This window comes from Phoca vitulina, unplaced genomic scaffold, assembly GCF_004348235.1.
Source record: "Phoca vitulina isolate PV1807 unplaced genomic scaffold, GSC_HSeal_1.0 scaffold85, whole genome shotgun sequence".
NCBI classification, from domain to species: domain Eukaryota; kingdom Metazoa; phylum Chordata; class Mammalia; order Carnivora; family Phocidae; genus Phoca; species Phoca vitulina.
Genome location: NW_022589788.1, coordinates 3,486,653 through 3,500,983, shown reverse-complemented (window position 1 = coordinate 3,500,983; position 14,331 = coordinate 3,486,653). Strand labels below are relative to the sequence as shown.

Below are 14,331 nucleotides of genomic sequence, written 5' to 3'. Positions count from 1 at the left end.
CAGGGAACTGGCCCCTTACCCAGAGCAACCTAGCCCCTTACCCACAGTGACCCATCCAGGGATCAGGAAGACAGACTGCTATCTAAGAAAAGTCCAGCAACCCAACCATAACCCCTGTGACCATCAGCCAGGACCGGATCGATAATGGACACCTTCCCTGATTTCTGTCCTGCTTTGGACTCAGGACCAACCTGAGAAAGCCAAACCCGCTGAAAGAAAGGAACCCCCTTCCAGCCTCCCCAGGCCCCCAGTCCTCGTCAGGCTCACCCAAGAGCCCCCTTTTCTCCTCTGGGAAGCCCCCCCCTGCTCTGCCTGCCTCTGGGTCTCTGCCAAGTGTGGGTGGCCGACCCCCTGCTCCAGCCAGCGCTGGGTACACAGCTTTGCCTTTCGCATATCTTTGTTCCTCATCTATTTCTACAAAGAAAAGTCTTAAACCAGGGGCTTTTCTCCAGGTGGTCACTCCGTAACTCTACCATGACGCAGCTTGTCCAAGTCTGGAGACATCATCATATCCCCCAGGCTCTTTCCACAAAGCCCCATGTACTGGGGTTCTTAGTCCTTCCCCCCACCACCAGGGAAGTGACCGAGTATTAAGGAAAGTTTAAGGGCTTTGGGGTTAAACCCCAGAGTTCATCAGCATCTCACTTTTCCACTTATAACCATACGATGTTGAGCAAGTCCCTTAACACCACTAAGCCTCTGTCACCATCTTTAATAAAAATAGTATTTACTGTTCAGCTCGTATTGAAGGGGACGTTGTACGTAAAGTGGTTCACACATACTCCCAGCTGTGGGCACCCCCGTCCCGGCCCTCTCCCCCAGGAAGAACAGCAAGATGCCTCAGGATGAGGCTGATGGCCCCTCACTCGGGCCCCTTTCAGTCAACCAACCACATGCGATGGCACCCAGACTCTCGGAGGGCCACGAAAAAATGTTTGTTTCCACTTTTCAACTTAGGTATGGGTCGTTCTAACTCGCACTCAATGATCCTTCGTTAGGAAGTGATTTTTCCACGCTGCCCCTCACTTCCACTTTTAGCAGACTCGGATGTGCCCTATTCACTCACTCCTAAATCTGCTTCAGAATCAGAAACAAAACTTTAATCGCCCACACCGTTCCGAGTGCCTTCCCTGCGGAGCTAGAACCCGGACGCCGAGCCAGGCAGCCCAAGCTCCCTCCCACAGCCCGGCCGCACCGTCCCGCCGGCAGCTCCGGGAGGCCGCGCCAGACCCAGGCGGCCTCAGGTCCACCAGGCCTGTGGCTGCAAACCAAGGATGCAAATTTCACCGCCCGACAGCTACCATGACAGATCCCGCCCGCGTCTCCGCGCCGCCGCTCCCTACTCAAGCCAGAGGCTCCCACGCCCGCCCCTTCGCTGCAGCCGCAGGTACCCCCAGGCTGGGTGCTGTTCTTCACCAGGGTGCACCTGAGTCAGAGCTGACACTGCTACGAGTAGCCCCGGGCGTGCTGTTACACTCAGGAAGCCTCGCGCACGCTCCACGTTCGTTACCTCGCACGCCCGCTCCCCTGACCAAGCAGGCAGTGTCTCCACGTTGTCCAAGTGGCTCACAGAAGTTACCGATGAGCCCAAGGCTGCACACTGCTAATCACTGAGTGGCAGAGCCAGATGCTGGCCCGGGTCTGGGGGGCCCGTGTCTCCGCCCTCAGCCTGGTTGCTCTCCCCAAGCGCCGTGGGCAGCCGACAGACTGCCAGGATCCGGAGGCTTCAGAAATGCCCTCCACGGTGGTACAAGGGGCAGTCCGTCATCAGGGAGGCAGGGTGTGGATCAGTAGAACCCTTCTGTTCTGTGGGGTTATCTCAACCCAGAGGACGGACGGGCTGAGTGTTACGTGCGATGGCCCTCACGCACAGTACAGAAGCTTCCTTTGCACTCCCCCAAATACAGGTGGCACGCGGGGTCCAGGCATGATGACACCCTCTGGGCCTCGCCTGACAGGTGTCCAACCGGGTGGGAGGCCCAGGCTCTTCTCTCACGGCCCAGGTTGGCCCAATCTGTCCCACATCGAAGACGTAACACATTCATGGCAGATAGACAGCTCCTTTGCTGTGGTCACTTCCTGCCCTGCACTAAAAATACCGTGAATTCGGGAAAGGCCATCCAAGGGGGACCGCCTGGAATCTTTGAAGGGCCGAGAAAGCCCCAGCTGCTCAGTTTCACCCTGGGAACCCCTCTCCTCCTCCACAGTCCACCTCCAAACCACGTCCTCTGTGGCGCCATGCCCCCACGCCCACTAACGTCCCAGAGCATCTGGTTCCCCGCTCTGCCTGCATTTGTCACAAGCCCAAGCAGCCAATGAACACACAACACGTCTGCCCCCCTCCCCGCACAGCTGTCCGGGCCACCTGGGCTGGGACTCCCGCTCCCAGACGAGGCGCTCTAACTGCTGAGTGGCTGATGGACGGAGTGAGCGCGGGGGGGCACGGCGCACGGACCCTGAAGACCCGCCCGCACCACAAGGAGCGCCCTGCAAGAGCCACCGGGCCGCCAAGCGAAGTTGCTGGCGCTGTGAAAAGCTCCATTAAGACAGTTCCTGGCACACCAGTCAACTCAGCGCCGAGACACCAAGAAGTCCGAGCAGATAAAGAGGCCAGGGTAGCATGGAGTCGGGAGCCCAGGCTTTGGCCTTAGCAGTTGAATTCCGCTTACCATGGGATCTTGAGCAAGTTATTCAATGTCCCCTCCTCTCTGGTTTTTAAACTGAGATACAGCTGACATCCGACAACGGACTGCTTTGAGGTGTACAACGTCAGGACTCGATACACGTGTACGTTGTGAGGTGATCACCACGGTAAGTCTGGCTCACACGGATCATTTGTAAAGCATTACCGATTTTTCTTCTCGTGATGAGAACTTTAAATACACCACACAGACTGCTCACTCTAGTCCCCAGGAGTCTCGTCTCGTTCCGTCACCTGCAAAATGAGGACATGACCTACCCCACGGAGTGGCTGCAAAGGTGAAGAGAGGTGTGGACGTGAAGTGCTTGGCACAGTGCCTCGGGCACGGTAAGCACTCAACCCACAGATGCAGTAGTGATGGGGGAGGTGATACAGGACGCCGAGCTTCTCAGAAGGTCCTACAGACAGAATGTTGGGGTTCCCTCAAAATCCCTACGTTGAAACTGAACCCCCAAAGGGATGGTCTTAGAAGGTGGGGCCCTCAGGAGGCCATCGGGTCATGAGGATGCAGCCCCCCCTGAATGGGATTAGTGACCTTATAAAGGGGACCCCAGAGAGCCCCATTATCCTTCTACCACATGAGCACAATGCAAGAAGATGTCATCTGTGAGCCAGGAGGGCCCACATCAGACACTGAATGGGCCAACACCTTGATCTTGGACTTCCGGCCTACAGAACTCCAGATATAAAATTCTGGTGTTTACAAGCCACCTGGTCTTTGGTACTCTGCTACAGCAGCCTGAACAGACTGACACAGAGGGTCGCTCTTCAAGAGCAGGAAAATTGAAATAACCCATCTGCAGAAAAAATTCAAGTAACTTACCTATAACCTCCCAACGTACAAATCTGAATTGATTGGGAAGAGGGGATTTTCACAAGAAAATATCATGCCACATGTCCTCAAGATTCATCCTGATTGTCACTTTCACTTTTGTTTCCATATCAGAGAGTTAACGTAACTGAGAATTGCATGCTGTACGTGTTCCGGAAAACCATTTACTTTTCAAGAGCCATTCTCGATGTAGGGTTCCATGCGTTCTCCTTTCCTCTTTGGACATCTGTCACGCATGTCTTCATCAAACACCCCCCCAGGAGGCCTGTGTCCTGCTCCCAAGAAGCCATTTCTGTTTACTACTTCTGGTAGAAAGTTCCAGACTAGCTGACAGCCCCAAACCTAGCTCCACCCACCGTGGCTAAAAATACCCCTAGTATGTGGCACCATTACCTAGTGTCCAGAACAAGAATCCATCATTACTACTACTACTTTTTCCTTTTCCTAATATTTTTTATGGTTAAAAAATGACCCCAAAAAGGAGATTTCTCAGTGCTGCCTGCCCCCAGCAGCGCTGCATACATGCGTATGGGTACAATCAACTAGGAGTGCGCCAGGTCGAGTAAAAGGAAACAAGGATTTCCAAACTCTGAACTCACTGATGGCAGCCACACACAGAGTACCGAATGGGCACTCTTAGATTTACAAAGTGGAGGGCAAAATTTAGCTGCGACATGCATGGATGGGAAAGAAATGTGTTTGAAGAAGGTGTCTGGAAACACAAACGCTGTATCTCATGCCGCCAAGGACGGAGAGGTAACCTTTTCTTTTCCATATTGAAAAATAGATAATGGGCTGAAAGGTAATTTTTCTCGCAGACTGCAGTCGTGCCATGAAGCTACTATCAAATATTTCAGACTTTGTTAGATAATCAAACTGAGAAACCATATTAAAATAAACCTTTCCTCCAGGAAGCAGAGCGCAATAAAACCACATCTAACCACATCCTCAAAACCAGAAAGGATGGAACTGTAAAAAATATGTATTTTCAGGGACTATAAACGAGTTCCTAATATTAAAAAAATATGTATATAGCAATAAAAATTCATAGGAGGGTTTAGAGAAAAGGCTGGAGAAATCTTCCAAAAAGGAAATCAGAGACAAAGGAGTGGGTAAAGAGAAGAGCGCAGAAGACCTGTAGGGGGATGTGTGCTCAGAATAAAGGACAGGAGTCCACGGATGGGGCAGGGCCCACCAAGTGCCCAACACAAGGAACAAAAACAAGACCCACATCATGACACGACCATCACAAAATTTTCAAACACCAGGAACAACAAAGGCCTAAAAGATTACGCAAAGGAAAATGTGGGTCACCTACAAAGAAAAGGCTTTGGACACATCAACTGTCACACTGGAACTTGGAATTCTGAGCAGTGTCTTCAAAATTCTGCAGGAAAATTATTTCTAGCCCAGAATTCTATACTCAGACAAATGGTCAATTACATGCGAGAATATCAACATTATACAAGATCTCAAAAAATATATATATATTTCTTTGACAGCTACTGGTGTATATGCTCCACCAGAGTAAAAGAGAAAACTAAAAAGGAGGAATCTTAACCCAGGAGAGAGTGAAAGAAACTCTCAGGGTGATAGGGAAGATCTAGGAGGACAGTCACAGTAGGCCTAGCAAGGAGGCACTGGAGAGGAAAGGCAGCAGGATGAGAAGTTCAGAAGAATTATTACCTGGTGGGTGTGGATGTACTGAGAGGAGACTGACACTTCTGGGGTGAGGGGTGAATAAAGGACAGATACAAAGAAAACAAAGCAAAACAAACTCTAGGAAAAAAGAAAGGAAATGTAATCAAAATAGACCAAACATCTCAGCTGTGAATAATATCTCCACAGTTGTCGTAAGTGCTGCTGAATTCTTCAGCAAAACCTTTAACATAATCACACAGAGAGGACAGGGCAGAAAGAGGTGGCAGTGGGAGAAGGCGGTAGGATAAGTGACCTAAATCGGCTTCTTAACAGTAGGATGTTTCACACACACAAAATCTGGAGGAAAGAGCTGAAATGTTAAAATGATGGCCACTGAGGAGCAGGAATCAGGGTGGAGAAGGGCGGGGTAGGTGATTGCTGTGTTTTTGTTCTAAGTCTCACAGAACTTTTGACTCTTAAAACTGTGTTCCTGTAGAACTTTGTTCAAAATGAGCATTAAATTTTTAAACAAAATCTGATACTTGACTAGCAGGAAGATCACATTGAGTGGTGTGTTCAACCTTCTGGAACCCAGCCCCGTTGAAAATGAATGGCAAGCTGGAACTCCTCTCCCCACTAAACACACACGGGTGCGGACACACAAAATGTTAGCCCAGGATCACAGGCAGTTCATAAATTCCCGAAGGCCAGCTTTAAAGCCTTAGAATTCTAGATTCTGCTTTCTTACAGGAAGTTTATTTCAAATCGGAGCTTGTCATTTGTTGTAAAGGAAAAAAAAATCCTTATGAAAAACGATTAAAAACACCTACATGATCAAATGAGGTCATGCTTGGTCTTAAATCCTTGGTGATCATCACCTGTTGTGTCCTGGACCACGAAATGCACCTCATTCCTAATCATCAATGAAAGTGAAAACTTGGTTTTATTGGGCTTTGCCTCAGCCTTGAAACAGACTCTCTAAAACTCAGGAATGTGAATCCCCTTTGGGTTGACTCAGCTGTTTCCATTCTAGAAATGGACATGGAGTCCTGCACTCTCTACCCCATGAGGACAGAGTCCTTCATGTAAACCTTGAAAAGGCAAGGCCCTAAATGCCCACCACCACCTGCCCCCCCAGCTGGTTTTTCTAATTGAGGAATTACTCTAATGACTTCTTAGCAAAACTTCTCTAATCAGAGCGGACCATTTAAGTAGCCCAAAGCACAAAAGTTACTCTGCTTTTGATTGAGGGTCTCTCACCCCACCCACAGCTCAACAGCGAATCAGAAGTACTGTCTTGTCATTTAATAGAGATCTTAACGGTCCTGCCGATTGGCTTAAAATTCTGGTGCCTTCATTAACTTACATATCAATTCAGGTAACAGTAACAACTTCATCGGTCACTGCTAAATGGATCTGCTAATAGTGGAAGGCAGAATAATGGTCCCGAAAGATGTCCAAGCTCCAATCTCTGGAAGCTGTGACTATGTCACATTACATGGCAAAGGGACTTAGCCTTATATGGGGAGGTTATCTTGGGTTACCTAGGTGAGCCACATCTAATCACATGGGCCCTTAAAAGCCAAGAACTTTCTCTAGGTAGAAGAAGAGATGTGGCAGAAGCAGAAGTTGGAGAGCTGGAGTAGGCTTCAGTGGTCCCTGCTGGTTCTGGGCTCATGGGGGTGTGTGCAAGGACGAGAAAGAGGTCTCTAGGAGCTGTGGGCGGCCCTCCGGCTGACAGCCAGAGAGGAAACAGGGGCCTCACTCCAACAACTGCAGGAACTATATTCGGCTGATAATCTGCACAAGCTTGGCAGCAATTCTCCCCCAGATTCTCCAGGAAGGAACGCGGCCCTGCCCACACCTTGTTTTTTGCCCGGTGAGGCCAGAGTTAGACTTTTCACCAGGAGAACTGTGAGATGACAGATCTGTGTTGTTTTAAAGCTGCTGAGTGTGGGGTAATTTGTTACAGCAGCCACAGGAAGCCCATACGGTGGCAGATGTGAAAACACCCAGCAGGGTGCTGTCACCTTGTTGACATTCGAAAAGAGTAAACCGACTGAAGTCAACAGACAGCCATGGCCAGCCAAACATTTAGAGATTTGCTCTGACAAATGCAGATTTGGGGAATTACCAAGTGCCCAGAACATTCTACAAATTTTAGGTTTCGGGTAATCCACTGCCCTTCAACTTAGAAACCTGGGATACCTGTCTTGCCTGATAAACTCTAAGTAGTATGTAGGGGAATAAATGCTGGATTGTGTGCACCATCCCGGCCCCCAAACTCTCCTACGGACCTCTGGCAGCGCTTACTGCATGGTACTGAGATCATACCCAGGTTTGCTTCTCCCCCTGGACCATGGAGCCCCCCGCCCTTCACGCAGGAGTCACGGCGTCCCACCTCATATGTCCACATCTACCATAGGATTTGGGCACGTCGCAGGTAACCCGTATAAAGGTTTGTTGAGTTGCGTGACAGTATAATTTAATATCTGTGTATAAAAGGTAGATTCTTTGAGGACTAGTGCTGTGTTTTATCAGCCGTTGTATCCCTCCCACTGGGAGATGGGGGGAGCTCGGAGGCACTGAGCAGTGGGTAGAGAGGAAGAAAAGGCAGGAGGGAGAGAAAGAGACACTGGGAAGTACTGCAGTCTCCGGAGCAGGCTGGTCTGTGGAGGGGAAGGCCCGAGAAACCCTGGAGCTGATGCCTGCTGCCCACTCGTGCTGGGTAGCTCCGATGTGAGCCGGCGAGTGCTTGCTGACCTTGACCTCAGACTGCCTATTGCCTTTTCCTACGGCAAGACAGGTCACTCAGGAACTGAAATGTCAAGAAAGTGTGCTTCGTGAAAGGAGCATCCATGGGATCGCGCAAGCCTGAAGAAACAGTTAAAGGCTACGTTATACACACGCCATCGTCTTGCTTACAAAGGATTAGTGGTGACTCAACATGATGTTTCCCCACAATGCTGAAGTATCAAACAGCACCGGCCAATTAAAGGTAAAAATCCTAAATGAAGTTGCCTGACACAGCTCACACTAAGGGCCATCTGGACGTTAAACAGTTAGAGATTTGAAGAACAACCTGGATTCATTAAAGTGTTAATGAAGTAATTTTTTTGAAAATCCTTGGCAACATCATATTTTACAACTTACAAATTGCACTACTTCCCTGATTTCATTGCGTCCCCAGAACAACCTCTTGAGCTACACGGAAGAGGCATAATGAACAGCTAACTCCATTTTACAGCTGAGGGAGCTGAAGTCCAAAGATGCACTTGGACGTCACAAAAGCCTTACTAGGACCGAGGCTCTAGTTCATGTCTCCTGTCCCAGAGAACCAAAGGAAGTAGTCTTCACGGTGTCACTTGTCTTTACATCCTGCCGACATCCAAAAGGATCTTGGGTGAGGTAGCCTGTGATAACAGGCACATACATGGTGAGGACTTTAAAAAGAGAGAAGAAAATCCATTTGGTGGGTGATATGGGGTTTGAGGTGGAGGTTAGGCTTGAACACCAAAGACTGACTTTGAGGCATATAATACGTAAAAAAAAAAGGTGATTTATAGAACATCGTAATCTCAAAAAAAAAAAAAAAAAAAGGAAGCACCATCAGTCCTTGAAAGCAGGGTGAATGAGGCTTTGTGTTTGGGTCCCTGGGTGGGAGTGAGGGGTCCTCTCTTCCTTCAGTAAAGAACAAGAGAGGACAACTTTGAAATGCAGAGTCCAAACTCTACCATCTCTAACCCCAGGCATTCCATTCCATGGGAGACTCCTTTTCATTGGATCCATATAAAGATCCAGCCGTCTATGAATGAAATGGTCATCTCGACACAGAATAAGCATTAACTAGTTAAGTTTCAGTGAGAATATCAGTACATCCTAAGAAAACCACAAAGAAGATCCAGATGAGTTTCCGAAGGCCCCTCCTAAAATAAAATCACTAACAAACCACATGTAGCATGTAACAAAGCACTTTCTTTTTAATTAGGAAAGGATGCAAAACAAAAAGGGACAAAACTCCTACTGAGTTAAGTGAAAATCCTAATTCACTGGCATCGCTACCAGACGGCTTATCCTATTTTTAATCCCGGTTTATCCTATTTTTAATCCCCAAAGAAGACTAGCAGAGAAAACTATGTATCCTTTCTATAGACAGACATGTGGCTTTCAGGAAATCAAGCACACCACATTCCCATTTTACTAAACAGATAAATTGGACAGGGGATTAATAGTTTAAAGGATTAATTACTATATTCCTAGACTTGGAGTTTCCTTACAGGCCATTCAACATTGGAGATAATTTTTTGCAAGCAACAATTTTAAACTGTGCTTTAAGCCATTATATAAAGTCACACGCACCTACTCAAGGCACTCTCCAAATTCCACTTATTTCAGACTCCCCAAATTAAAATCTCTGTGAGAGACTGGGACATACAGAAGCCTACAGTTGGCCGCCTTCATATGACACTCAAAAGATCAACGAAATGCTCCAGACAAGAGTTCTGCACCCAATGACTTCATTAAGGAAAACATCAAACCAATCTGATACGATGCAGATGTTGCAAGGACAACATAATTATAAAGAATATGCAAGACAATATCAAAATGTTGCTTCAGTTTCCTTCATAGACTCCTGTCCTTAAATCTGAGACAAAGGATACACCCATGCACCTAAACTTTTTGAAGAAAAAGAAAAGAACTGCCACTTTCGAATCTGTATTTTTAAAGATCTCCACTTGTGCTAAGAGAGCTTTCCTCTGCTCTATTTGGTTAAAAGAATTAAAGGTTTAGGACTAAGAAGATTCTTCCCCCGTGTTAAGACTCTCAAAGGTGAAGAAAGTCAAGCCCAGAAGGGGTAGCTTTGCTGGAACAAGCAGTAACTTACTTCTGGAGGCAGAATTAGACCGAATGAATGCTAATCAAGTACCCTATACTCACTCGTGCAGCAAACACTAGGAAGTAACAGCAAATATTATTCTAAAAACCCTTTGGAGAGTTGAAAAATTGCAGAATTGTGAAGAAATAAATCACATGAAATATCTGGAACCATGGTACAGGAAAAAAAAAAACACCTCCCATTTAAATACGCCTCTTCTCAGCTCTGGATACAAACTGTGCGCATCTCTATCAGAGCATTTATCACACCATACTACAGCTCACCGCTCTGTCCTAGAAGACCTCAGCTCTAGAGGGCAGGACATAGGAGTCAGGGAAGGCTTCCAGGAGGAGGAGTCACCTAAACTGACAGGGAAGAATGGGTAAGAGGAGCTGCAGGTGGGGGAGAGGGGTCTGCATGCTGAGTTTGGACTGTGTAAGAGCAACAACTGCATTATTACCACATTTTCGTCCTGTCCTCCTGTTATTTATACACCATCTTGTTCACAAAGAATTTCAGTTTGGATATTAGAACTACTTCTGCCTATGCCTCAGTCTTCTGCCTTGGACCAGAACAAAACACTCCTAAAAGGAAAAGACTGTCTTGTTCAACTTTGCATCCCCCAGAGAAGAGAATTATCCCTGGGACACTGTAGGTGTTTCCACTTTATTTAAGTGGCTGAAAGATACAGAGCCTGAAGGTGGCATCAAGTCTTGACATCAGGCTGAAATCTGAGTTTCTCCACCCACAACCTCACCCTCCCTATCCCTTTGTCAACTTGACCTCTAACTGTAACTGCTCTGGCCTCATTCCGTGGGTGTGGATTCTCCTCCTTCAAATGCATTTTCCAGCCCGCCAAGAGAGTTTCCTCCACTCTCCAGGCGCTGAGCGCTACAAAGTTAAATCTGGCTTTAAAGATTTTTTTTCTTCCCAATCCTAACGGAAGAAATCAAGGAGCACCGGGCAGAGGGGCTCAGCTCCCTCCAATCAGAGCCAGCTCTCGCGCTGGAGCAGGAAATGGGGCGGCCTGACGAGGGGTCCGGCAAGGTGACAGCCCGCGTTCCCGCGGGACCCGGGCCACGGAGAGGGGTGGGTTCCCGGAGAAGGGCAGCCCTGAGATGCCGCTCCCCTTTCTGCTCATTTGGCAAAAAAAAAAAAAAAAAAAAAAAAACAACAATAAACAATAAAAGAGCGAGTCAGCTGTCCTAACCAGGCCAACTGCGCCCCTGGTGCACAACCCGCTACACCCCGCCGGGCTCCCCTACCCGCACAAGGACCGCCTCACCACACAGACCAACGCGCGCGCCAGGGCGCACGCGCTGGGGTGGTGGTGGTGGGATCACACCCCTACAAGCCCCGAGACGGGGGAGGGACAGGGCAGAGTCTCCCAACTCGCTGGTGCCAGGACACCAGGAGCCCGCGTTGGCAACGCATTCATTTAACCAGTCATGGGGGTGGGGAGCGAGAGAAAGAGCCTCTCACTCTCAGGGTGAGCAGGGCCCCCACGATCAGAGTCCATGCAGTCATCCTCAATGAGACACAGTAACCCGGTCACACCATGGGGGGAGGGAAGACAGAAACAGTCTCTCCCACTGGCAGGCTGTCTGGGATTCCCCACGCGCAAGGGCCCACGCAGAGCTACCTTCACAGACACACCGAACCAGCCAAACCGTAAGGGGAGCGGGGACCGAGACAGTGTCCCCACTCTGATCAGAACCCCCGCGCGCGCATTCACGCGCGGGTCCACAGAGGGTCGCAGCAGGCGCGGAGCCCCCTCGGTGCCCCCCAAGGCGGAGACAATGCCCGGGCGCCCAGATGCGCGACGGCCAGGTCAGTCCTGGTCCCCATCCTCCTAGCGCTCAGGGCGGCGGCCGCCACCTCTGGCAGCGACCCCGCGGTGGCCCCGCTTGGACCTGCCACACCCGGCCCTGGGACCCCCGCCGCCCCCGGATCCCTGCCGCCTGGGACCTCCACCGACCCAGGACCCTCGCCCAGCCCCGGGACCCCTGCCGCCTGGGACTCCGTCCAACCCCTGGACCTCCACCCAGCCCGGAAACCCCAGGCGGGTCCGCGGACCCCCACCCGGCCGAGAACCTCGCCCAACTCGAGACCCCCGCCGGGCCCGGGACTCCAGCCACCTGGGACCTCCGCCAGGCCCAGCCCGGCCGATCGGCCCTGGGACCCCCGTCCAGCTCCTGGACCCCCACCGGCCCTGGTCCCTCCCCCGGCCCCGGAACCCTGACCGCCCGGACCCTGTTCAGCCCCGGGACCCCCGCCCGGCCCTGAGACTCCCGTCCAGCCCCTGGACCCCGTCCGGCTCCGGGACCCCCGTCCAGCCGCTGGACCCACACAGGTGCTGGCCCCTCGCCAGCCCCGGACCCCGTCCGGCCCCGAGACCCCCGTCCAGCCCCTGGACCCACACCAGCCCTAGCCCCTCGCCCGACCCCGGAACCCTGCCCGTCCCGGACTCGGTCCGGCCCGGCCCCGCCGCCGCCGCCTCACCTCAGGCCACCGCCTCGGCGGCACTCGCTCGGGGCCGAACGAAACAGAGCCAAGCAGCCGGAGGAGCCGCGGCCGCTGCAACAATGGAGCCCCGGGGCGGGGCCGCCTCCGCCGCCGCCTCAGCCCGACTCCGGCTCGGGCTCGGGCTCGGGCTCCGGCTCCGCGCGGAGCAGCCGCGGGCGCCAGGCTGCGGCCGGCTGGAGCAGCGCGCAGGCGCACACGCCCCGCCCGCGCCCCTACGCTCCGCCCCCAGCGGCGCCCAGCGCTCGGGGCCCGCCCCCCGGCCAATGGGGAGGGAGCAGCGAGCAGGGGGCGGGGCCGGGGAAACAAAGGAGGGGGCGGGGCCGCGCCGGGGCGGGGCGGCGGGGCTGCGGGGCTGCGGGACAGCTAGCGGCCGAATCCAAGGCCCAGCCCGGGAGGGCCGGGCGTATTGTCCACTCGGAATCTGCTCAGCAGGCTGTGCTCACCCCAGACCCCAAACTCAGGTTTGTAGGGTTGGCCTGCATTACAGAAAGGGAAAATGAGGCCCAAGGAGCGAGATCACCTGCCGCCCCAAGTCACACAGTTCTCCTGTTCACTCATTCATCTTTTATTCATTCGACAAACATTTTCGCAGCACAGAGGATATGCGTTAGGAATGGCGTAGAGGCAAACTTGGCCCTACCCCGCAGAACCAGAGATATCTCGGCGTCACTAACTCATGATAGAGTCAGGAGCTGGGACGCCTGGGCAGCTCAGTCGGTTAAGTGTCTGCCTTTCGCTCAGGTCATGATCCCAGGATCCTGGGATCGAGTCCGGCACTGGGCTCCTTGCTTAGCAGGGAGCCTGCTTCTCCCTCTCCCTCTGCTGCTCCCCCTGCTTGTGCTCTCTTTCTCTCTGACAAATACGTAAATAAAATCTTTGGGGGGAAAAAAAGAGCCAGGAGCAAAGTTGTTGTCCTTTCCCACCTCAAAGCCTTTGTGGTTTTGCTATTTTGCATCTGAAATGCCCTCCTTTCCTCTCCTCTCACCCCCATGTATTCAAGTGTGGGTCATCTTGAAAACCTCCGTCCTCACTGTATTTTATCTTTCAGCATCATCTGACATGCATTCTGGGTTTCTCTCTACCTCACGAGCTGCTCCTCAAGTCTCCAGGACCCATCCCCCTGCTCTGCTCAACCCTTACATCTTGGGGTGCTAGGGGAGCCCATGGCTGGGGCCCGATGCCCTTCTATCCACCATGGACTCTCTTAACCAGGAAATCTCATGCTCTTCCAGGTTCCATACTGTGGTCATCGCCAGGTCTCTATCTCCAACCCTGCCTGACCCCTCCCAGATCCCCAGCTGGATGCCCACGAGGCATCTCTAACTTCTCATGGCCAACACAAGTGCTTTGTTCAACACCCCCAACCGGCTCCTCTGCATTCTTCTTGTTCTCAGTAAATGGCTTCCATCCACACAGTTGCTCAGGCTAAAATCTGAAATCCGTCCTTGAGTGCTTTATGTCCCTTGCTCCCTGATGCAATCCCACTCTGCATTCCCACCTCCTTCACAGCACCAGCTGGAGTTTCCTGTCTGAGTGGTCCCCCCCACCACCCTCAGTGAAGTGTGACCTCTCCAGGACGAGGCAGGACTCTGACTCACTTCTTTGCATAGAACGGAGCCTCGTGCCCTTAAGGTATTCAGGAGATGGTGAGAGAATACATGGATAAATGGATAAGGTCCCATTTCCTTGCACATGCAGATACACACACACACACCACCCACTGAAAGCCTGACTTCCAAACTTCCAAACAAATTC

General features: G+C 51.4%; 2 protein-coding genes across 3 annotated transcripts in view; one reads left to right on the top strand and one right to left on the bottom strand.

Annotated features, from left to right (window-relative positions):
- Positions 1 to 12,634, bottom strand: part of AFAP1 (actin filament associated protein 1) — a 138,280-nt gene extending 125,646 nt beyond the window's left edge. For both annotated transcript variants that reach the window (XM_032395469.1, XM_032395470.1), the window contains exon 1: positions 12,553 to 12,634. The gene's annotated coding sequence lies outside the window, so the exon portion shown is untranslated. The remainder of the gene's footprint in view (positions 1 to 12,552) is intronic.
- LOC116626311 (skin secretory protein xP2) lies at positions 1,303 to 14,109 on the top strand. Its single transcript, XM_032395518.1, is given in 6 exon segments — positions 1,303 to 1,387; positions 11,765 to 11,826; positions 11,829 to 11,880; positions 12,558 to 12,731; positions 12,766 to 12,869; positions 14,086 to 14,109. Coding segments are annotated over 6 exon segments (501 nt in total).
- The last annotated feature ends 222 nt before the right edge of the window (positions 14,110 to 14,331 follow it).